Source organism: Delphinapterus leucas, chromosome 11 (genome assembly GCF_059928025.1).
Source record: "Delphinapterus leucas isolate spDelLeu-1000000601 "Yukka" chromosome 11, BTC_Dleu_Yukka2, whole genome shotgun sequence".
Lineage (NCBI taxonomy): Eukaryota > Metazoa > Chordata > Mammalia > Artiodactyla > Monodontidae > Delphinapterus > Delphinapterus leucas.
Window position 1 is genome coordinate 22,623,796 of NC_143139.1, and position 24,360 is coordinate 22,648,155.

The 24,360-nt window shown below is 39.6% G+C and overlaps 1 protein-coding gene across 2 annotated transcripts in view; it reads left to right on the top strand.

Moving 5' to 3' along the window:
- Nucleotides 1–24,360, top strand: part of BMAL2 (basic helix-loop-helix ARNT like 2) — a 92,893-nt gene that overhangs the window by 37,638 nt on the left and 30,895 nt on the right. The window contains exons 2-9 of one of the 2 annotated variants that reach the window (XM_089920405.1): nucleotides 1,536–1,686; nucleotides 3,667–3,768; nucleotides 9,265–9,306; nucleotides 13,822–13,979; nucleotides 18,990–19,069; nucleotides 20,143–20,235; nucleotides 23,200–23,317; nucleotides 24,146–24,289. In XM_089920405.1, the coding sequence (XP_089776531.1) occupies nucleotides 1,536–1,686; nucleotides 3,667–3,768; nucleotides 9,265–9,306; nucleotides 13,822–13,979; nucleotides 18,990–19,069; nucleotides 20,143–20,235; nucleotides 23,200–23,317; nucleotides 24,146–24,289 (888 nt within the window). The remainder of the gene's footprint in view (nucleotides 1–1,535; nucleotides 1,687–3,666; nucleotides 3,769–9,264; nucleotides 9,307–13,821; nucleotides 13,980–18,989; nucleotides 19,070–20,142; nucleotides 20,236–23,199; nucleotides 23,318–24,145; nucleotides 24,290–24,360) is intronic. The other variant, XM_022577831.2, reaches the window with a different exon arrangement.

The window sequence follows — 24,360 nt, forward strand, 5'->3', positions numbered from 1 at the left end:
TTTTTCCATTTCATCTAAATTTTCAAATTTTTAGAATAATGTTTTTCTAAATTCATGAGAATTTATCTTTTATATCTCTAGAGCATCTAAAATTATGACCCCATCTTCATTCCTATCTTTATTCATTTATTCCCTCTTTCCTTTTTTTGGAAAAATCTTGCCATAAGGTTATTAGAGTTTCCAATGTTTTGGAAGAACCTATGTTTAGCTTTTTTGATCTGTACTAATTTGTATTCTATTTCATTATTTCTGGTATTATTTTAATGACTTTCTCCTAATTCTTGAGATTTATTTTAGTTTTCTTTTCCTAATTTCATAAAATAAATTATTAGCTCATTAAATTTCAATCTTTTTATGGTGTCTAGCATAATTACATTGTAGTCAGAAAATGTTTCATGTGTAATATCAATCTTTTTGGTCCAGTATAAATGCCCCACGGGTACCTCAAAACAAACCACTGGATTTTGAAGCTGCTAGGTATAGTGGTCTATATATGTCTGTCATATCAAGCTTGTCTGTTGTGTGGATCAGATTTCTTATATCATTATTTTTGAATGCTCACTCTATCAGTTACTGCTAGAGATGTGTTAAAAAGCTCCCACTCTTACTGTAAGATGTATTGCATTCTCCTTGTAAATATTGCTTATATATTTCAGTCTATGTTATAAGGTGCAAATGAGTTTAAACTTGTTAGGTCAATTTTAATATGAGAAATATATTCAGAGAGGTCTACATTTAGACTATAAGTTATTTTTAGTTCAGCGATTCTGATTTTTACATTTTATAAAACATTTAGTAAACTACAGTTTAGGCCAAAAGGATTTTACTATCATATTTAGCAATTCAGGGTTAAAAATATTCATGTCCCTTAACCTTGTTAACTCATTTCTGGGATGCTGTCCCCCCAAAATAATAATAATAACTAGAAGATGAAAAGAAATAACCAGTAGATAAAAAGTTTTATACACATAGATAAAAGCACCATACATATTTATGATAGTGAAAAAAAACCAAATATACATTCCAACAATAGAAGAGTGGTTAAGTAGCACACAGCTACACGATGGTATATTATGCAGCCATTAGAATCATTTATAAAGAATTTGTGATAACACTGTAAAGTTATTATCACAATGATATGCAAATAATGCAGAGTATACACTATGACTTCAATTACTATAATAACAACTGTAGAAAAAATTCTACAAGGAAGTAATTCTAAATAGTAATATTAGTTGGTGAGATTTGGTTTTCCCCCTTCCTTTCTACTCTTTTGTGTTTTTCATATTTCCTACAATATCCATATATTTTTTTCCAATTAGATAGGGAAAATAAACTTAAAAATATAGACTGACAATACATTCTAACTAATATTTGGGTGTACATGATTAGTCTTTCATTCTATGTTATGTTGCTGTTTAGTTGACATTTTAAAATATCAAAGTAAAAAGCCATTTAAAATGTGGGATATGGATATGTATAAAGCAAAAGTCAGTGTTTCAAATAGATGCCTTATTGTGCTTTATGTCTCATAGGTAAAGTGTTGATCGAAGGGAACCAGTGCATTGCTGCCATGGTTTCCAGTCATCTGAGCCCATGGACAAAACCAGCAACTATTGGATCCTTCAGCCCACATGTGACAGAGTTTCCAAGAAAACGAAAAGGGAGTGATTCAGACCCATCCCAGTAAGTGAATTTGTTCCTCTAACCCCAAGGAGTCTTTGACTCCAGGGAAGAAAGAAAAATATTACTTTTTTTTTCTTTTAAAAACAAATTAAAACCTTTAGTTTCTTTTAATTTATTTATTGAAGTTTAGTTGATTTGCAATGTTGTTAGTTTCTGGTGTACAGCAAAGTGATTCAGTTATACACACACATTCTTTTTTATACTCTTTTCCATTATGGTTTATCACAGGATATTGAATATAGCTCCCTGTGCTATACAGTAGGACCTTGTTGTTTATCCATTCTATATGTAATAGTTTGCACCTGCTAGTCCCGAACTCCCAATCCAACCCTCCCCCTACCCCTCCTTGGCAACCACAAGTCTGTTCTCAATGGCTGTGAGTCTATTTCTGTTTCGTAGATAAGTTCATTTGTGTCATATTTTAGATTCCACGTGTAAGTGATATCATATGGCGTCTTTCTCTTCCTGACTTACTTCGCTTAGTATGATAATCTGTAGGTCCATCCATGTAGCTGCACAAGGCATCATTTCATTGTTTTTTACAGCTGAGTAATATTCTGTTGTATATACCACATCTTCTTTAGAAAAAGACTCCTTTTTAAATCATTATTTTTAATTACGTGGTAATTAAAAATTTGGATAGGGTCAATTATTTATCCACCCAGCTGCCACCTCTGTCATTGACTGATCCAACTCTGAAGGTTATTAGGTATCCAGGAAGGTCAACTGGAGGTTAATTTGCTTAACGTTTATGGCCACAGGAAGATATTTGCCTTCCTAATTGAAATACTTGACTTTGAGGAGAACATCTTCGTGCATGTTTGGCTTACAATAATAATCACCACTTGCTTCTTTCCTTACTTATCATTCGTGTAACAACCAACCCTTGGTTATCTGTGGCGACTTTAATCAAATAAAACTCTTGTTTTCCCTGTTTAGTAAGCCAAGTAGATTATACAATCAATGTTGAGAATACTTACTATCTCCTGGTTCATTTTTATTGCCTAATGCAGCTTGCAGTCCCAAATATTCTTTAATGACCTCCCCAAGGCTGGGGTTGATCTGGTGGAAGTAATAGGACACAGTAAATATAGCAATCTGGAGCAATTCATTTTAGGCTGGTACTTTATGTAAATCATGAACGAAGGGAAAAATCCTGAGTGGGGGACAGGATGAGGACGTAATGAAACATCATAGCTCTTTATAACTCAGTTCTTCCTAGGACACTTTATATACTTTAGCTTCAGTTTCCAAGACAGCAGATTCAGTGTTATTCAAATATAAGTACCAACGTACTCCCCAAGACACATATAACTGACTTGAAGATTATCTACTGCTTTTGGTTGTCTGTATTCTCTTAGTCTCTTCCAATAATGTGGATGATTGTAAATAACTACAGTTGATCAAGTGACAGTCTATCTAGAACCGTTTGCTGTGCTACATCCTAGGCTATCAGTTAGTTAGTCCCCATTCACCTCGAGCTAGAAGTGACTGTCAGTCCTTTTTTATTTTCTTTAGAATCATAAGCACCGTTGTTCTTTCTTAATATCTAAATAAGAATGTGGCTTTCAAGTGAGAACTAGAGTCACATGATTTTACACGAAGTGGCATGGTTGAGACCTTATAGTGGTTTTGAGAGTGAATGGGAAAATGAGGGCAGTGACACAGGAAATACTAGAAACATGCAAAGTAATGACAGATAATGATTTTTTTTGGCAGAAGGCAACACTAGAGATTATTTAGTCAATTACCCGCATTTTAGAAAATGAAGCAGCTGGAACTCAGAAATATCAAGTGCCTTGCCCAACATTATCCAGCTAGCTGGAATGCCTGATTGTCAGTGCGGTAGTTTCCTCATTACACCCTGGTTCCTGTTTCTCTGCAACTGGAGGGGAGGGTGCTTCTAGCACATGAGAACAACCATGCTGTCCATTTTCCAGCATGTCTGGTAGGGGTGACCCAAGGCCTCCCTCCTTCCAGGTCAGGAATCATGAAAGAAAAAGTGGTGGAAAAACTTTCTCAGAATCCCTTTTCCTATCTCCTTTCAACAAGGGTAGAAATACCAGCATCCAGTGGCAGCAGGTAAGTCCTGGACTATCATTTGACATAATTCCTACTTGAAGACGGCATATAGTAGCAGCAGAAAGAGAGCGTACACCCTACTGATTTGCCCATTATCTATCCCAGAGCTTCTCCATTCTGCCCCAATCCTTCTTTCATCCCACCATTTTCCATTCTCTCTAATGAAATGAGGGATGTCAAAGTACTTTATGGATTTTACGAAGTACTGACTGTATAGCATCCTTCCCAGAGACTCGGGGCGTGAAGTTGATTTCATTGGTGGAGCCTCCAAGTGTTGGATATATTTAAACAAAGAAGAATATATGAGAAGGTTCACCCTTTCTGCAGCACTGTTGGGTTTGAGTGGAGAGCTGGTTCTTTAAAACAGTCATTGATGAAGATACCCTGGAATGTGGTCATTAACATTTACTGAGTACCTGCTATATGATACCCAGTAGACCAGGTGGGAGACACACAGATAAGATACAAGAAACTTGTACAAATGGGAAAGATACAAATAGTTATTGCACATCATGATAGCTTCCATAAGGGGGACCCTAGGTATTATGGCAACAAGGAAAGTTGGGTATTTACATAATATTGGGATCAGAGTGAAGGACAGCTTCCTGGAGATGTTGACTTAAGCTAAGTTTTGAATGAAGAATGGAAATGAGCCATTCAGAGCAGGAGTAGAGAAGGTACTTTAGGCAGAAGGAACAGCTGTGCAGAAGCACAGAATATGAAGCAGCGCACCGCTTGATCAGGAAACAAGTGGTTGTCACAGTAGAGCAGAGGGCACACCAGGAGGTGAGGTGGGTGGGCTATGAGACTTGAGGGGTAAACATGGACTAGGTCATGAGCCTCTGCGGAACTAAAGCGTCTGAAAAGTGTCTTTGCTAAAGAATCTGAAAAGTGTCTTGAATGCAGTAAGGAAAATGGAAGGATTTTAAGCATGAGAAGAGCTTGATCAGATTACATTTTTAAAACTTTGCTTGCCTTTGCACTTTTTAAAAAAACGTTTTATTGTAGTAAAATATATGTAACATAAAATTTGCTGTTTTAACCACTTCTAAGTGTACAGTTAAGTGGCATTAATTACACTCATGGTGTGTACAACCATCGCCACTGTTTCTGAAACTTTTTCATCACCCCAGTCAGAAACACGGTACCCACTAAATAGTAGTTCTCCATACCCCCTTTTCCCCCAGCCCCTGGTAACCTCTAGCCTACTTTATAGCTCTAAGAATTTGCCTGTTCTAGACATTTCACATAATTGGAATCATACAATATTTGTCCTTTTGTCTCTGGCTTATTTCACTTAGTGTAATGTTTTCAAATTCCACCTACGTTGTAGCATGTATTAGGATTTCATTCTTTTTTACAGCTAAATAATATCCCATTGTATGTATATACCACATTTTGCTTAACCATTCACTTTTTGGTAGATATTTGGGTTGTGCCCACCCTTTGGCTATTGTGAATAATGCTGCTATGAACATTGGTGTACAAGTATCTGAGTCCCTGCTTTCGATTCTTTTGGGTATACACCTATGAGTAAAATTGCTGGGTCAGATGGTAATTGTTTTTTCTTTTTTTTGGAGATTCATCAGTTTTTAAAATTAATTAATTAATTATTTATTTTTGGTTGCATTGGGTCTTTGTTGCTTGTGTGCGGGCTTTCTCTAGTTGCAGCAAGCGGGGGCTACTCTTTGTTGCGGTGCGCGGGCTTCTCATTGCGGTGGCTTCTCTTGTTGCGGAGCATGGGCTCTAGGTGCATGGGTTTCAGTAGTTGTGGCATGTGGGCTCAGTAGTTGTGGCTCAGGGGCTCAGTAGTTGTGGCTCGCAGACTCTAGAGCACAGGCTCAGTAGTTGTAGAGCATGGGCTTAGGTGCTCCGCAGCATGTGGAATCTTCCCAGACCAGCGCTCGAACCCATGTCCCCTGCATTGGCAGGCGAGTTCTTAACCACTGCGCCGCCAGGGAAGCCCCTCAGATGGTAATTCTATGTTTAGTTTTTGAGGAACCACCAAACTGGTTTCCACAGTGCCTGCACCATTTTACGTTCCCACCAGAAATGTGTGAGGGATTCAATTTCTCCATTTTCTTGCTGGCACTTGTTATTTTCCATTAAAAAAAAAGTTATCATAGTAAGTGTGAAGTGGTACAGATTTATATTTTGAAAGGACCACTCTGGAAACAGCACGGAGGATGGGCTGAAGGAGGAAAATCCAGCAGGCAGAGAAAACAGCTGAGAGATGTTTGCTAGGGAATAGGATTTTCTGCGCATTGGTCCAAGAGAGTGGCCCTAGGCAGGAAGGGCATGGAAAGGGAGGGACACATTATGGCACATTTAGAAGATAGAATCTCTAAGATTTCGTGCTTGTTCATGGGGGAGAGCGGAAACGTAAGAAGCATCCAGGTTTTCTGACTTGGACACCTAGATGGAGGATGGCATTTTTGTTCACAGAGGCTGAGGGAAAGATGATGAGTTCAGTTTTGGCCACAATGAGAGTGTGATGTTTATGGGATCTTCAAGTAGGCGGATGGATATGAAGGTCTGGAACTCAGGGTTGAGGCCTGGCCCGGAGATGGAGATTCAGACACCATTAATGTACAGAGAGCAAGTGGACTGGCATGGATGCATGTATGGAGTGGGAAGACTGGGGGACTCAGGGAGGAGGGGACGCCTACCCAGAAGGTGAGGAGACAAGACTCTGAAGTGGGAGCGACGTCTCAGAAACCGAAGGAAGAAAATTTTAAAAAGAGAAAGCCATAGAAAGCAGCAAATCTGGGGCTTCCCTGGTGGCGCAGTGGTTGAGAGTCCGCCTGCTGATGCAGGGGACACGGGTTCGTGCCCTGGTCCGGGAAGATCCCACATGCCGTGGAGCGGCTGGGCCCGTGAGCCATGGCCGCTGAGCCTGCGCGTCCGGAGCCTGTGCTCCGCAACGAGAGAGGGCACAACAGTGAGAGGCCCGCATACCACAAAAAAAAAAAAAAAGAAAAGAAAAGAAAGAAAAAAAAAGAAAACAGAAAATCTGGAGGCTGTTTTGACCGTATTTGCTTCCAATTTTGTTTGTGTTTCGTTGATTTAGGGATTCAAGATGCAGTGAAAGTAGTTTTCAAGGAAAGCTTGCACTGTGTTTTGAAAAAATTATGTTACTGTAATATAAGATGCTACACTAAGAAAATGCATCTAAGTAATGTGAATGTTATTAATATCAGAGAGCTTATTAAAATTCATAAATAAAATATTATGACTGTATACCAAATGCCAGCATGGAGAAAAATACAAAGAGCAAATTTACTAATTATCTAGGTGCATGCTGCAAACAAAGACATGAATTATATGACTAACAACGTCGTGCCTTTATTCTATTCTGCAAGGGACCATTAAATAAAAGTGTATTTGGATTTCCTAAGTACAATAGATTTGGATTTCACCAAGGAGGCAAGTTCAGTCAGTGAGTTAATTTGCTAAAACATGTATAATCAAAGCAAAAGCATGATTTAAAACAGCCAAACTTTACCTTTAGAGATTGAAGTAATGTATATGTATATATAATTCCAGACCATTAGGAAGAAAATCATTCATCTATATAATTATTTTCTGTTTTAGTCCATAAATATGAAGTCAGGCAGAAAAGAGAAAAAAAAAAGAAACTGACTTAATCTAACCCTCTCGTTTGCTTCAAAGAAGCTGTTTAATTTTATACCATAGAGCAGGCTGACAATGATCAAGGCATAGAGGAAGGTACACCGGCCAGCACAGAATAAGTTTCACTGGCCTCCTGTTAGGTCTGTGACCTTGAGCGGTCATTAACCTTACTGGGCCTCAATTACTTCATCTGTAAAATCGGGGATAGTAATAACTACATGATTCTTAAATGCTGTGAGAATGAAATAACACATGTGAAAATATTTTTGATAAACTATCATCAAAGCTATTTATTTAGACAGTGATAAGGAAAAGCATCCTTTGATTAAGGTTTTATCTTAGTGGTCCTTTTTTATTTGGAATATTTATATGCATCTGTTCATAAATTTTATTAACTTTTCTATAAACAGCATATATTTATCTTTTATAAGCAAAAAATATTCTTGAAACCTCAAATAAAATACATCACATGAATGAAATAGTTCAAAGGTAGGTCAAACTTTTTTCAAAGCCTGGAAAATGATCATTGTTGAGTCTTGTAAGAGGGAAATTTGGCAAGATGAGTCAGAAGCCTTAAAATAGTTATCCGTAAATTGTTTGTCTAAGGGTTTATCCCAGGAGAATCATCAAAGATGCATGTACCACGATAGTATTAGTCATACTGTTTATAATATTGAAAAATTAGAATATTGAGATATCTAATAATAGAAAATTATTAAATAAATTATAGTGTAGCTAACCAATGGGCCACTATGTAATCATTACAAATCATATTCTCCAAGAATATTTGAAGCTATGGGAAAATATTTATGTTACAGCGCTAAGTGAATAAGGCAAGACATGAAAAATTTTACACTATGATCTGAATTTTGTTTATTTTATATATATATACATATATAACACACATCTACATAAATATCCTCCCATGCCCCACCACCACCCCCATAGCTAAGTAAAATAGTCAAAGCTGTTTTTTGTATGTATCTAGATACATGTCTAGGAAAGAGATTGGAGGGAGACCCATTGAAATATTGACTGTGGTTATTTCCAGATGAGATTTTGGGTGCTTTGCCCTGAATTTTTAAAATGCCCTTTCAAAAAATGATACATTTGGGAATGTATTTTTAAAAACACATATTTAAAAAGACCTATTCCTTCTGCATAGTTTTTGAATGTGGAAAGTATTCTGTCACCATCAGTATATTTCACTTTGGTAGTGGTCTGGCGACTACATTTCTGAATGAATAAACACACACCCATATAGCACATGTATGTATGTATATGTATATATAAATATTTATACACACACATATATATACATTTAGTATATTCTGCTAAGGCATATACTAATGTGAAAATTAATATTATTGGCAAGTGATCGGTTTCCAGTTTTTAAAAATATTTCTTACCATCTAGATGAATTTTCAGGTAAAATGAATTCCTTTTGATTAAAGATCTGAGATTCTTAATGTATTTTCAGGCTATTTTAATAGAGCTATTATAAAATTTTTGGCTAATCCATCAATTGTTTTAAAAATAGCTATTTTATTTAATGTTATTTCTATGAACATTATATTCCTTTTCAAGATTGGCATGGGATAATTTCTAAATAGAACGGTAATTATCATTCATTGTCAGTTCACATAGTTTTGTTACCTGATGGGGATGAGGCACCTGTCAGCTTTAGTAGGAGAGCAGCCCATGCAGACAGTAATAATTGTTTCAATTAGGAGCTCAGGCTAGCATGTATAACTAACGACTTAATAGGAATTAGGATGATTGGACTTAATCCCACATTCATTTCTCAAGAATTACCGAAAATCTGTTTCATGTAGTTTGATATTTTATCCTGCTTTTTTGTAGAATGGAAGATGGTGAACAACAAGTAAAAATGAAGTCCTTCAGGTATACTGAACTGTTGAGAGGGTACACGGTGGGTGGGAAAGGTCGCACACGTAGACCGTTAGCCAAAGCAAATGGTGATGTCAAGATAGAATGGATTCATGAATATTAGCTTTTTCTCATATGTTCTGCTCTGAGAAGATGCAGATACCTCAGGCCCAAATTGTGGTGCTCATAAGTTCCTTTTGCTCTGATGAGCTCATTTCCAGCTCTGGAATGCATGCAGGGAGTCAGGTGGGTGATGCCAGCAGTTCTGCTTCTCTGTCAGAGAAGCCAGGCAGATCCCACAGGGCAGGGTCCCTGCCGCGTGCCTGCCTGCCCTGAGTCCAGAGCGTTCCCGAGCTCCCTCAGCCCTGCTGGACCACCTTTCAGCATAGGAAGTCTGAAATGGGAACTCATTTCCTTCTCCACGGAGCCAGAGACCCCTGCCTTGAAGTAATGCAGCCACTCAGGGTGAAGGAGTAGGAGTGACTGGAAATAAATACAGTTCTAAAAACAAAACAAAACAAAACCATCTGATACCATCATCAGATACATTATACCTTTTTTCTCTATCTACTTGAATAACACTTCGGCTTACGTGTCTTTAAATTTTTCTCAGAATAGCTATTTATTGAAAACAACTATTATTTTCTTGAAGCACTAGAGAAAACCTAATTCATCCAATAAGCAAATCAGAATTACTTACAAGGAGTGTCTGATTATTAGGAACCATCACCATAAAGTCTGTCACTTGTTTCATCATATTCTTTCAACGTCAACGAGTTTTTTTCCCTACATCTGGCAACATGGCCAGATCTCAGTTTTGCTTTTTCTCCATTTATTGTTTTTTTTTTTTACTATGACTCTGCAGAACACTGACATGGTTCAAAGTGACAGTAACAGTTCACAGAATTAAGAGCCAGAGCCCTGATAAATTATTAAGCAGAGAACTTGCCTCTGGGTAATTATGCCCTTCTTTAATAAAATTCTTTAAGAAGTCTTTTCAGGTGCACCTCCTTCAAGTAAAGTACCTTATTCAAAAACTGGCTATTTCACCTTCCTCTGTCTTTCCTAGCTCCCAGCATCATCATTCATTATTCCCAAGTGACCTTGTTCCTACCTGTTCTCATCTCCCTCAAAGCCCTGGCTCTAAGAGGAGTCACTTTCCCTTCTGCTGTACATTCCTGGAATCAGGCACCTCTGTCCACTGCTGCTGTCCATGCTAATGGGTAATATTGTTAGAAAGAAGAGGTGAACATTAGCAAGTAGATAATCATAACATTTTAAAAATCATAAATCTTTAAAAAGTTCTCATGGGGGAATTCCCTGGTCCAGTGGTTAGGACCCGGCGCTTTCACTACTGTGGCCTGGGTTCGGTCTGGTCGGGGAACTAAGATCCTGCAAGCCGTGTGGTGTGGCCAAAAATAAACATAAATAAAAATTGCTCATGAATAGACCAAAGTACGAGCAGATAACTGCATTTTATGTAAATACACAGGTAACTTGAATTCCATCCAGTTCACCCCAAAGTACTTACTTTGTTCCAGGAGTGTCATTGGCCAAGCATGAATGGTTGGGCAGATGGTGCTCCATCAGTGCTTCCCGCCTTGGTCCCGCTCTTCCATCTAGTTTAAAGTCTCTAAGAACAGATCGGGACGAGTCTCCTATTTTTCCTCTTTCCCATTAGATTGCCTTCCCCAAACTCTTCTTCTTCTCTTTTCCTTTTGTTTTAATATTACCTTTTTCTTTCTTTTTTTTTTTTTTTTTTTTTGAGGTACGCGGGCCCCTCACCGCTGCGGCCTCCCCCGCTGTGGAGCACAGGCTCTGGACGTGCAGGCTCAGCGGCCATGGCTCACGGGCCCAATCGCTACGCGGCACGTGGGATCCCTCCGGTCCGGGACACGAACCCGTGTCCCCCGCATTGGCAGGCGGACTCTCAACCACTGCGCCACCAGGGAAGCCCTTTTTATACTTTTTAAGTCAGTTTAAGTGAAGGTTTCTGTCACTTGTAACCACAAGATTCTTTCTTTTCCCCACTCAGAACCTAGATATGTTTATTTTATTTAATTTAGTTTTTTATTTTTTTATTGGAGTATAGTTGCTTTACACTTCTGTGTCAGTTTCTGCTGTACAGCAAAGTGAATCAGCCATATGTATACATATATGCCCTCATTTTTGGATTTCCTTCCCATTTAGGTCACCACAGAGCACCAAGTAGAGTTCCCTGTGCTATACAGTAGGTTCTCATTAGTTATCTGTTTTATACATGGTAGTGTATATATGTCAATCCCAATCTCACAATTCATCCCCTCCTTCCCCCTGGTATCCATACATTTGCTCTCTATGTCTGTGTCTTTATTTCTGCTTTGCAAATAAGATCGTCTATAACCGCAAGATTCTTAACAAATCTTAAGAGAGAGTGCTTAGGTTGCATTGCTTGTTCAACATTTCACATGTTGCCAATATTTCTCTTATGTCAATGCAGCTGAATGACCATTTTACCCTGGGAAGAACCAGTTCTCTCTTGGGCTGTGGCGACCACTTTGCTGAGCACTGTGACAATAGCAGGAGGCTCGAGAGCCCGGGGCCATGTGTGGTTCAAGTTTCAGCCTCATGCTCATAGACAAGTCACGTAACCTCTGAGTTAGAAAAGGGGCACAGAGATGAGAGGGGATTAAGTGACATCACATCGTTGTGGTGTCATCCGGAGGCCAAGACTGCCCCCCATCTGCTGAACTGGCTGCTGGGGAGTGTGAATGAGGCCCCCCCAGACTAGGCTGCCAGATAAAATACAGGACGCCTGGCCAACTGTGAATTTCAGATATGTAATGAAGACTTTTTAGTACAAGTATGTCCCAAATATTGCACAAGGATATACTTATACTAAAGAAGTATTCACTGTTTATCTGAAATTCAAAGTTAACTGCGCGTCCTGGTGCCCCAAGTGCCCTCCCATGTTCAGGCTCCTCAGGATGTGTACTCCAGTGAAAGGGACTCTGCAACTTCAGTTTGACCACGTGGCTCAAGCCATCTCAAATATTTAAGAACTATTTTAAGAACTAGAATTTATAGGAGTTTGTGGTTATTTGGCTCTTCAGGGTGAAGAAGGGAGGGAGGGTCTAGAGCTAGTCTAGTGGTGTCACCAATCAAGATAAATAAACCCTATAGAAGGAAGAGTAACCAGGGCTGGCAGAGGAAGGATTAAAATGGGGTCAGCTGCAGAGAATGCATTCAGTTTGGGATTTCTTGAGTTTTAGGGGGCTTATGAATCCCTGACGTGCATAATTTTAGTCCTGAAGGTTGGGAATTGGATAAAGAATGAATGAGATAGGGATTGAATGGTAAGTAGCTTCTGAGTAGTTGTAAAGCCTTATGAAGGTGTGCAATCTCTTAGGGTGAAGCTATAGGTGAGGAGAGAGTGGTGTCAAGTGAGGGGTCTCTGGGGGGCCAGTATTGAAGGACAGAGGAAGAGCTGAGTAGGGAGGCTAAGGGGGCGGAGCAGAGCGGAGAGGCTGGAGGAGCGGAGAGGTCACAGAAGCCAGCGAAGAGTGAGAAATGGCAATAGTGTCAAATTCAAGGCAGGGATCACCTGGGGTTGCATAAGAGGAGGATGACCTCTGCTAGAGTAGTTTTAGTGGAATGGGGACTGGGAGGATGATTTGATTTCAGTTTTTTTTTTGGCTGCACTGGGTCTTCGTTGCTGCCCATGGGCTTTCTCTAGTTGCGGTGAGCGGGGGCTACTCTTCGTTGCAGTGAGTGGGCTTCCCGTTGCAGTGGCTTCTCTTGTTGCGGAGCACGGGCTGTAGGTGCATGGGCTTCAGTAGTTGCGGCACAAGGCTCAGTAGTTGTGGCTCACGGGCTTAGTTGCTCCATGGCATGTGGGATCTTCCTGGACCAAGGATCAAACCCGTGTCCCCTGCATTGGCAGGCAGATTCTTAACCACTGCACCACCAGGGAAGTCCTGGGAGGTTGATTTTAATAGGAGAGGCACCTGGGAGATGAAACGTTAAGTGGAGACCGTACTCTTAGGAAGCTGGCCAAGGAGGGAAGACATTAGCAAGGAAAAAAAATCCCTAGAATTCTGGAAAGGGGTTTCTTCCTCAAAGGGAAGAGACTTGAGCCCATTTATCGACGCATAGAAGGAGCTGTGAAAGAGAATGAGCTTAAAATGCTGATAACTGTGCAAGCAAAGACCAGAAAGGAGTTAGCTTTGAATAGAAGGCGGCCCATTCTTCCCCTACGACTGGAGGGAAGCTAAAAAACCACCTGCTGCAGCTCTCACACAGAGGTCTTAGTTCTTGAAGGTTTCAGGGAATAAGGTCAGGAAGGAAGGAGCAAGGGTATGGGGGGTGGAGGTAAAAGCAGTGTGAATGAGTGCCACTCCCGCCTCTTCCCTGAATGCCACCTGCAGGGCCAAAGTCGGGAGGAAGAACAGTGGGGGCTTGCTGGCCTCACCCGTGCTCCCACTGCTGCCTCTGGGGTCACTGGGGGTCTGTTAAATGTTAAATATAATGGAAGCTCTTTCTCCTTCTTAGAGAAGCTCATAGCCAAACCGAAAAGCGCAGGAGAGATAAAATGAACAACCTGATTGAAAAACTGTCCGCGATGATCCCTCAGTGCAATCCCATGGCACGGAAACTGGACAAACTGACAGTTTTAAGAATGGCTGTTGAACACTTGAGATCTTTAAAAGGTGAGTTTGAAAATGGCCTCCACACTTGGATTTGTGAAGTCTTCCCTGTAATTGAAGTCCCTGATGGGTTTGTTTTGTTGTTATTGGCTACTGAGATTTTATACAGATGTGTCTTTCAACTTTATAGGTATTCATTTTGATGCTTGTCCGTATTCTGTACGTGGAGAAAATACTAATTTGGATGTCAGAAAACTTGGTTTCACTAAAAGCTTCATCTTGAGTTTACTGTGTGAACTTGAAAAGCCTTTATATTTCTACTAGTTTCCTCACACATAATATGAAGATGATAAAACCTGCTGTACATACCTCTCAATATTTTAGAAGTTTTAAAATGTTAATTATTATAATTTTAAGTTATTGACAGATTTCCACTGTTAGAAAAGAAAACCTCCTTAAATTCAGCAATTTCTCTTAAAACTTTATTCAGACTTGTAAGTAGTACCTGAAAATGCATCACACCTTACTATTCTAAGATATTCTCACATTTACAAGACATTGGGTGAAGGAGGTCCTTAGCTGATGCTTCTTGGGGCGTGCGGGATCGTTTCTGACTTTAGAAGTTCTCCTATTTGAGCTTGAATTTTAAATCAAAGTGTAATAAGTATTCTGTGTATATGTGTAGTCGAAATCACATCTGGTTTGGGAATAACCCTGGTCTGACTTGGGGGGCAGAATGATGGAAATAGAATTGAGTTTTAGGTACAGGAATGTTAATGACATAAATTCATATTGAGATTATCAGAGGACCGGCAGAGGAGTTCGCTGCAGACCACTGAGAAGACTCTGAAAGTTCAGATTTGTAAGATCTAAAAGATTATAGTGAAATCTGGCTCAGAAAGTATAAGAAAGGAATAAGCAAAGGAAGACCAAGGGTCTTCTTTAGATCTCTGTCCTATACTGCATACCAGGAAAAGGAATCTGTTTCAGGGAAAAGGAAGTTCTGTGGTCTGAACATAGAGACTTTGCCAAGTCAAGTTAAAGTGGCTTAGAGGAGAGCAGTGTTCTCTGGACTCCAGGTGCAAACTGGAGCCCAGACAAAGAGGATCTTACTTCATAATGAGGCAAAAAATCCTGGCAAATCTGTTCGGATTGGAGGAGGAGGGGCCATTGGCAAATTAGGAAGTAAAACTAGAGACAGCTATTAAAGGGCTATTCAGTAGTAATTTGTGCAAGTTGTACTTTAAATCACCTTCCTTAGATCTCCACAGATGGTAGAAAAATGACTTATGCACTGTGATCAGCTGAGTGCATGCAGATCTGGAGTGCAGGCAGTGGGGAAAAGCAAGTTCAGCCCTTGATCCCTTCAGTGCCATGCAGAGAGCAGCCCAGGTGTTGGGAGACTGCCTGGCAGGCTTCCTTTTGGGAGTGTGATAGGAGGTCTTTGGTTCATAAGAGTCTGTTGTGAAAGAAGATTCTCTTTTACCCACAACTGGGTCTTGCATAAGTTGTATGCAACACTTCCCTTAAATCTTTTAGCAGTGAGCATTAGCAGGCTCAACCGAGGTCATTTGCTTGCAGCCCTAAAATTACCCAACAGTTTTCACATTCACAACGTCCCGGCAGAAGAGGACCTAAGGGAAAAGCCATGAATCAGTCAACTAATTCAACAAACATGAAATGAGCATCACCTCGGTTCCTGTCCTGTGCTGGGGTTAGGAAAATGAAGGAGGCAAGATCTCTGTGCTTGGAGGGGTTCGTGGTGGAAAGGGAGACAGACCCCGGAGGAGATCATTAACACCCAGTGTGATAAATGTTATGTGGAAGTACGCGTGGGACGAGGGGCAGCTCAGTAGGGAGGAGACGCTGCCTAAATCCAGAAGGGATTCTTTGGAACAGAGCGTAGATTTAACCATTGGCCCTTCTAAGCTGAAGCGAGGTGGTCATGTACGCATCACACATCCTGACCAGATCCTTAGTCAGTGCTACCCACGGATGAGATGACTTAAAGCAGCTGGGGCTGCATTCCAGTGCCCTAGCCAGAGTGTACCCCAACTCGATCCACAAATGCCCAGATGCCAGATCATGAGAAGGCTGCACGTGGATGGTCCACACGTAATTACTTTGAAGACAGAGGATGGTGAAATGATTTTTTTCTCTACACTCTGCAGCAGTGCTTTGCAGACTATCTGGGGGGGAGAGCAAGTGCTCCCCACCCCCATCCATTGTAAAATACGGTACAATTAATCAGTGGAAAAACGCTCATGGGCTGGGATGCCACAACAGTGTTACGTTTCCGTAAAAGTGTCTAAATGTGTATTCTTAATTTCTGTGCTCATCTTACCACGGTGTGGTGACGACAGTGGTTTGCAGACCACATTTGGAGTAAGCCTTCTTCTGCAGCAGGAGGCGCTTTCCGAGAACCGCGTGGGTCTGAATACCTGGGAGCCAATAATGCATGCGTGGGTCCTGGAGGCAAACCTGGGTTCGAATCCTGGCTCCCTGCCTTAATTGCCATGGGACTTAAGTTACTTCACATTCTAATCCTCAACTCCCACAGCTGTGAAACAGGGATAATGCATTGCCTCATAGGGTTGTTGTTAAGAGTAAAGGACAAGTGTAAAGGGTGAGCACAGTGTTTCTCTTTTTTTCATTATTGTTCTTTTTTTTACTGCAGTATAGTTGATTTACAATGTCGTGTTAGTTTCAGGTGTACAGCAAAGTATATATTGAGCTATACATATACAGTAGGTCCTTGTTGTTTATTTTGTATCCATTAATCCCAAACTCCTAACTTATCCCTCCCCCAACACCTTTCCCCTTTGGTAACCACAAGTGTGAGTCTATGTCTGTGAGTCTGTTTCTGTTTTGTAAATACTGTTTCTGTTATTTGTATCATTTTTTTAGATTCCACATGTAAGTGATATCATATGAAGTTTGTCCTAAGACAGATGTCAGAGAAAGAGCACAGGGTTTCTTGATGCTGGAGGTGGTGGTCAGAGGACAGGAGGAAGAATTGTTATTGCCATATTGATCATTATTATCCTTATTATAATGATCATTGTCATACTGTCATTTTTTAATGACGGTGATGAACTTTATAACAAAAGTCAGTGATCATGTTTCCTCATTTATTTTTGCCACCAGAATCTGAGAATCAACTTTGTCACTGCCCTTTGGCAGGCGTACAGAATCGCACGGCTTGCATTTTGTTAGCTCACCTCACCCTGGCTTCAGCTCCTTGCTGACTGCCCTCTTTTTCTCCCTGGCACGTCCTCATGTCATCACGTCCTCACGTCCTCACTCTCCTGTTGCGTCAGGGCTCGCCCATTCTGGCTGACAGACACTGACCGGCTTTCCTCAGCACGATTCCGCCAACCTCGCTTCAGGCCAGCCTGGAAGTGTCAGCGCCTCACTCACATTGATTTATTCCTGTGCCTGGCCTGGCACGCAGAGTCTGCGTCTTTCATCCCTTTCTCAACTCCCTCCTACCAGGCTACTGGGTAGTAATAATAATAATAACAAGTAGTCATTTGGGGAAATTCTTTGAGGGCTACCTAGGAGGTAGATTCCAAAAGAGATTTCGTTTGCTTATGCCAGGCCTTTAAGGGGTGCTGCCGGTCTGAGAAGACTTTACCCAATCACTCCATGAGTGTGTGTGATTTTTCTGGTTTTGTTTTTTCCCCACCACTTAGGTAGTTGGTGAGCTTCGGCTATAAATTCATCCAAGACCAATTAATGGTTAACATGTCTCAGGGTGTTACCCTACCTTTCTTTTGCAAAAGCATCTTTCCTTGCGGTGCCTAGAAGGAGGGGTTTAGGGTTAGGGAGGTTGGGAAGTGCAAGGGAGGGAAATGTGATTTACTTTTAAATCACCCTTGCTTGGAGGTTATCTGGGGACAGCACACCTTGGCTTGATGAACTGTCCTCTGCGCCCCCTTGTGGCCATGAAGGGCTTTCCCTGTCAAGGTTGGTGGATGCCCTCAAGACAAACGTACTTTTAGTTCTTCCCTTACTTCTCTCAGGTCAAATTTTACCTAGCTTTGACATGATCATTACTTATCATTTTCCCAGCTCTTCTGGTTTCTTTAGAGACTTTCCTTTTAATACAGTAACCTCTATGCTAAGGGCTTAAAGTGAATTATTTCATTTATATTTTATACATTTTTTTGTATTATCAGAAGTCTCCATATGATCTTTAAAGGGTCCTATGGGAAATCTTATGAATCCATAAAATTTGCGTAGAATTCCAGAATCTCTCTATTCAGGGTAATTCATATGATCAGTTTTAATAAGCTAAGAAATTATAAAAATAACCAGAGTCATGAATATTGTTGCATGTTATTATAATGTTATAGATAATATATTGCACTTTATTACTTTTCAATATACAGCTCTTACTGTCTGCACATTTGAGTATAATGGAATAAGTAGTTCTAAGAATTTACAGTCTGAGAAGCTGTATTACTAGACATTTCAGTCTAGTAATAACGAAGAAAGAGAATGATTACAGAAGAGGTCTTAGAGTGTGCTAAAAGAGAAAATACCATCATCGTCGTTGTCACCAATAGCAACAGCAGCATTGCTAACGTTCACTGAGCATTTACTACATTTCCATCTCTAATTTTTTTTAAAGAAATACTCTATTTTATTACTCTATTTTATTTATTTATTTATTTATATTTTTGGCTCATTGGGTCTTTGTTGCTGCACGTGGGCTTTCTCTAGCTGCAGTGAGCGGGAGCTACTCTTAGTTGTGGTGCGCAGGCTTCTCATTGTGGTGGCTTCTCTTGTTGCGGAGCACGGGCTCTAGGCGCACGGGCTTCTGTAGTTGTGGCACGCGGGCTCAGTAGTTGTGGCTCAGGGGCTCAGTAGTTGTGGCTCGTGGGCTGTAGAGCGCAGACTCAGTAGTTGTGGTGCACGGGCTTAGTTGCTCCATGGCATGTGGGATCTTCCTAGACCAGGGCTCGAACTCATGTCCCCTGCATTGGCAGGTGGATTCTTAACCACTGCGCCACCAGGGAAGTCCCTCCATCTCTATTTTTAATAACTAGTTGACTTCTTTATTTTCAGGTATGACAAGTTCTTATGCAGGAAATAATTACAGACCTTCATTCATTCAGGATAATGAGCTCAGACACTTAATTCTTAAGGTAAGTTAAGAGATATGTTTGTCTAAGTTGTATTTGTCCTTTCATTTTTGTTTGAAAGGGAGGAAGATTTTTAGTTCTAAAAATTCCTGTTCTAAACATACAGGACTCTGTATTATACCAAATTTCCTTTAAGATAAAAATTTAAGTTATGCAAGTAAATATGTCTTATTAGTTTGGGCTAATGAATGTAGAGGCAGAGGATAGGCACTTTCCAAAGGAGAGAGCATAGCTTGTCTTTAATGCTAAGCTCCTTACACTGCCTGCTGCACTCACTTCCCACACCGTAGGCTCTACTCCCCACTATTGTCACCTCCTTCAAGGCCATCTACCTTGTACTCAATTCCTTCAGGATCCTGTTCTCTGCAGATGAGCCAGCCACTGCTTACTGAATGAGTTATTAGTCGATGCTTTGCCATTTCTGTCCTCATCATTTCACGTGCATGCCTGGGTTTCAGATTCACTGGTCTACAGGTTTATTTGACGTGGAAAATATGACCATGTCATTGGCTTATCCTGCTCCCAGGAGGTAATACATGTCTTGATCTTGTGCTATTACTACTAGGCTTTATGCCTTAGTATGATTAAATAGAAAGATTTTTGATACACATTTGTCCGTTTTTCTTTTAATTTTTTTAAAGAGCCCCTTTTTTATTTGAACAGCTGAATTCAAATATAGTATTCCTGATGCTTCCTTCATCCCAGTCTGCACAGTCCTTCCGTCTCACTGCATCCGCAGGCAACTGTTATTGATGTGTTTTGATATCTTTACAGAGTTTCTGTATGAGTATAGAATTCAACATAGGTAATTTTTATATTTTGAAATATCTCAACTAGATATTCCATGCCTGGACTTTCCAAGTCAAAAACATTACTTTAGACTGGGGTTCAGTTTGGTTTTATCAGTCTTTTTATGTAGTGAGAAAATTTCTTAAAATTAATTTTACTAGCTCTTATGACCACTCTACTAGTTTTATTGCTACAATAATTTCCTCAAAATCTGAATGTATGTGTATGAGAGAGACAGAATTCACTTTGTATTTTTAAAATATTCACTTTGTATTTTTAAATCCTAGACTGCAGAAGGCTTCCTATTTGTGGTTGGATGTGAAAGAGGAAAAATTCTCTTCATTTCTAAATCAGTCTCCAAAATACTTAATTATGATCAGGTATCCAAAACTGAGGCTATTTTCTTACTATGTTTATTAATTAAAAAAAAAAATTTTGGGGTGTGTGTGTGGCTGCGTCGGGTCTTAGTTGAGGCATGCAGGATCTTTCGTTGTGGTGTGGGCTCTTCGTTGCGGCATGCGGGCTTCTCTCTAGCTGCGGTGCATGGGCTCTAGTTTGAGGCATGCGGGCTCTCTAGTTGAGGCGCACGAGCTCAGTAGTTGTGGCATGTGGGCTTAGTTGCCCCATGGCATGTGGAATCGTAGTTCCCCAGCCAGGGATCGAACCCGTGTCCCCTGCATTGGAAGGCGATTCTTTACCACTGGACCACCAGGGAAGTCCCACTATGTTTATTTTGTAAAAACAAAACATATCTTGAAGCTCTTTTTCTGAACTCTCTCTTCCCATTGGGCTGTGGGATTGGCTTCTGCTAAGTTAGAACTAAGAGAGATGGGAAGATGTGTGGAAAAAGTATGAATTTTTGTTATTGACAGGAGTGTTCACTTCCTTCAGCAAGTTATTTCATTTTCCTGAACCTCAGCTTCCTCCTATGTAAAAAGTGGAAATTATGATTATACCTGTCTCTCAGGATGTAAGCACTAAATATGATATCATATTTGAGTGTCTGAAAAATATCGGTCACCCTTCTCTGTTTCCTCCAAGAGACAGCATTATTATTTATTAAGTTACACACACTGCAAAACAGCTTTTTATCTAGGCTCTGGCAACAAACTCTGAAATACATCTTTCATTTAACTAGTGGTGTGATTGATTTGCCTCCTTTTTACTGAACACCATTTAATTTAAACAAGTTACTCAAAAACTATAGCACTGAAACCAACAGAGTGAATAAACTAGCACCTGTGGTCTCCTTCAAAATAGAAATAGAATAATATAATACATAATAAAAATAATATATATAGCTCTATTTACAGTAGCCAGGACATGGAAGTAACCTAAGTGTCCATCGACAGATGAATGGATAAAGAAGATGTGGCACATATATACAATGGAATATTACTCAGCCATAAAAAGTAACGAAATTGAGTTATTTGTAGTGAGGTGGATGGACCCAGAGTCTGTCATACAGAGTGACGTAAGTCAGAAGGAGAAAAACAAATACCGTATGCTAACACATATATATGGAATCTTAAAAAAAAAAAATGGTCGTGAAGAACCTAGGGGCAGGACGGGAGTAAAGATGCAGACCTACTACAGAATGGACTTGAGGACACTGGGAGGGGGAAGGATAAGCTGGAACAAAGTGGGAGAGTGGCATGGATATATTTACACTACCAAATGTAAATCCGATAGCTAGTGGGAAGCAGCTGCATAGCACAGGGAGATCAGCTCGGTGCTTTGTGACCACCTAGAGGGGTGGGATAGGGAGGGAGACGCAAGAAGGAAGAGATATGGGGATGTATGTATATGTATAGCTGATTCACTTTGTTATAAAGCAGAAACTAACACACCATTGTAAAAAAAAATAATAATATATATAAAGATATAATAAATAATATAGAAATAAGATAGCCCCCAGCTTTAATCTTAAATAACTCCCATTAATCTCTGCCTGTAGTCCCCCCAAACTTGAAAATTTGGAGAGATAGAAGGCATTCATAGATAATGAGTTAAATAGCAGAAAAAGATTTTATGAACCTACACACAGAGGGAGTGAAAACCAAATGAATCATGCAGCTGGTTATAGGTGGGGACACAAAAGCAGGGTAAGACTTGATTTTTCTGTCTTCTAATTGGAAATAGAGAACATCACACACATACATACACACCAAGATACTTGACAATTCAAGGTAGCTCTTAAGTTCCAAATTAGTAACATGGAGGCCAGCCCCACTGGACACTGACTTTGCATTTCAGAGACCATTCAAGAGACTCACTGACTGCTCAGGAGAACTTTGGGATCCCCATGGTACAGGGTCTGGTCTTCAGCTTTTCAGCCTCAGAAATCTGATTTGTCTAGAACAGCAGAGATTGGCACAACATTGTAAATCACCTGTACTTCAATTAAAAAAAAACAAAAACTGATTTGCTCTGAAGCAGTTCTGGGTATAGACTTATCTTAGCCAATCACACAATAGACTGATGTATAAATCAGATTGCTAGTGGGTTTTTTTTGTTTGTTTTGTTTTTGATAGCGATATCTAACCGCCAAGCACTCCATGCCACTTGGGCCAGCTGGTCCACTTTTTTACCTTCTGTAGGAATGTCTGCTTGGGTAATAAAGGAGTTCAGAAGAGGGGTGATCACTGTGGGCTTCACATGTGAAGTAGAATGTCTCCTAGGCTTTAAGATGAGCAGAGAAGGGGAGGAAGACATTTCAGGTTGGGAGAAGGAATCTTGGAATTCAGGGAGTAAAAGGCAATTGGCTGGATCAGCCAGGGAACTGAGTTTCTAGAGAAAAGGTAATGAATTCCAGGTGATGAGACCATGCAAGCAAAGTCATGGGCTGAGGAATGCTGTGCATGTGGGGAGAAGTGGAATGCCAAGTGAGACGTATTCCAGGTTGGATTTGAGTTATCAACAGTATGGTAATTATTTGTAAGCAGTATGGTAAATTTGAGTTACACCATAAAAACACAGGTATTCTCTGACTTCTATATTATACTGTAATATAATCTCTTTTACTAATGGTAAAGTTTAAAGTAAATAATAATATGCCTTGAAGTAACATGTGAATTGGGGATGTTACCAAGAGTAACAAGAATAAATAGAATGTTAGTTATTAGGTGTGTGTATGTGGTTTGTGTGTATCCAGTTATGGGTCTGTGTGCATGTGTTTTTTTCTATCTGCACGTATCACTGTTTTTAACACTGACCAGGTGTTAAAAACACCTGAGCTTAAGAAAAAGCCACTTTAAACCAAAGAAAGAGTATCCTATGTCTGTATGAGGAAAGGCAGAAATGACATGATACTGATTTTCAATGAACATCTACCTTATAAATAGGCTAGTTTGACTGGACAAAGCTTATTTGACTTCTTACATCCAAAAGATGTTGCCGAAGTAAAGGAACAACTTTCTTCCTCTGATATTTCACCAAGAGAGAAGCTAATAGATGCCGAAAGTAAGTACTCATTTCAGCATTCTTACCATTTTTTGTAAATGTAATTATTACTTCAGAGTACAGCTGTACAGTGTTTTGAAAACATTAGCTAATTATGGTTTTATCAAGAGGAGAATTATTTAGTAAACTTTATAATCATCAACCTCAGTTTAATAAAACAATATAACTATATAGAGAATTCATGTATTTGTGCACATATATAAAAACAAACACATTCATCTGAAGATGCTTTGGGGAAAATGTTATTACTTCATATTCTCTATTTTTCATATGCTAATAAAATATAGGAAAGTATCATTTGGGATAAAAAAAATTGCTGGAGTTTTTTTATTATTTAGTTGTATGCTGAGGGACAATTATTCTCTTTCTTAAATGTGTTAGTTAGGTCTACTCAATGTGAAAGGCCTTGCATAATTGTGCTTGAGAAGTATACATATTCTTTATCTTCTCCAGAAATAATTCTCTTCTCTGAAAATGCTTATTGCCTAATCATTATTTATAATATAAAAATAATAATGCTTTATGCTACTGATTACTGTTTTAGTTAAGGCCTTTTTCATTTAATTTTTATTTCATTTAAATTATCTTTACTATCTGCCCCCCTGGGGAAAAATCTAAAGGTAAATTTCAAGTGATTATAAGTTATCAAAATGTGATTGCTTGACAAATACATTTTTTTGGTATGTTTCACTTTGGGGTTTACTGTATAATAATGTCAATAACCATTTCTCAAGTAATAGATGACCAGAAAATGTTAGGAGATAGATTTCAAAATTATTTGAAAATATTATTTTCTACCTATTCTCTTACCTTTTTGCACTATGAAAGCTGGTTTGCAAGCTCACGGTAATTTCCACACCGGAAGGAGTTGTGTGTATTCTGGCTCAAGACGATCCTTTTTCTGTCGAATCAAGAGTTGTAAAATCTCTGTTAAAGAAGAGCACGAATGCTTACTCAACTCAAAGAAGAAAGGTATTGTCCTTTTGAAATGTCAAGTGATTTGAGCCATGGATATAAAATTAAATGTCCTAAATATTTTCTGT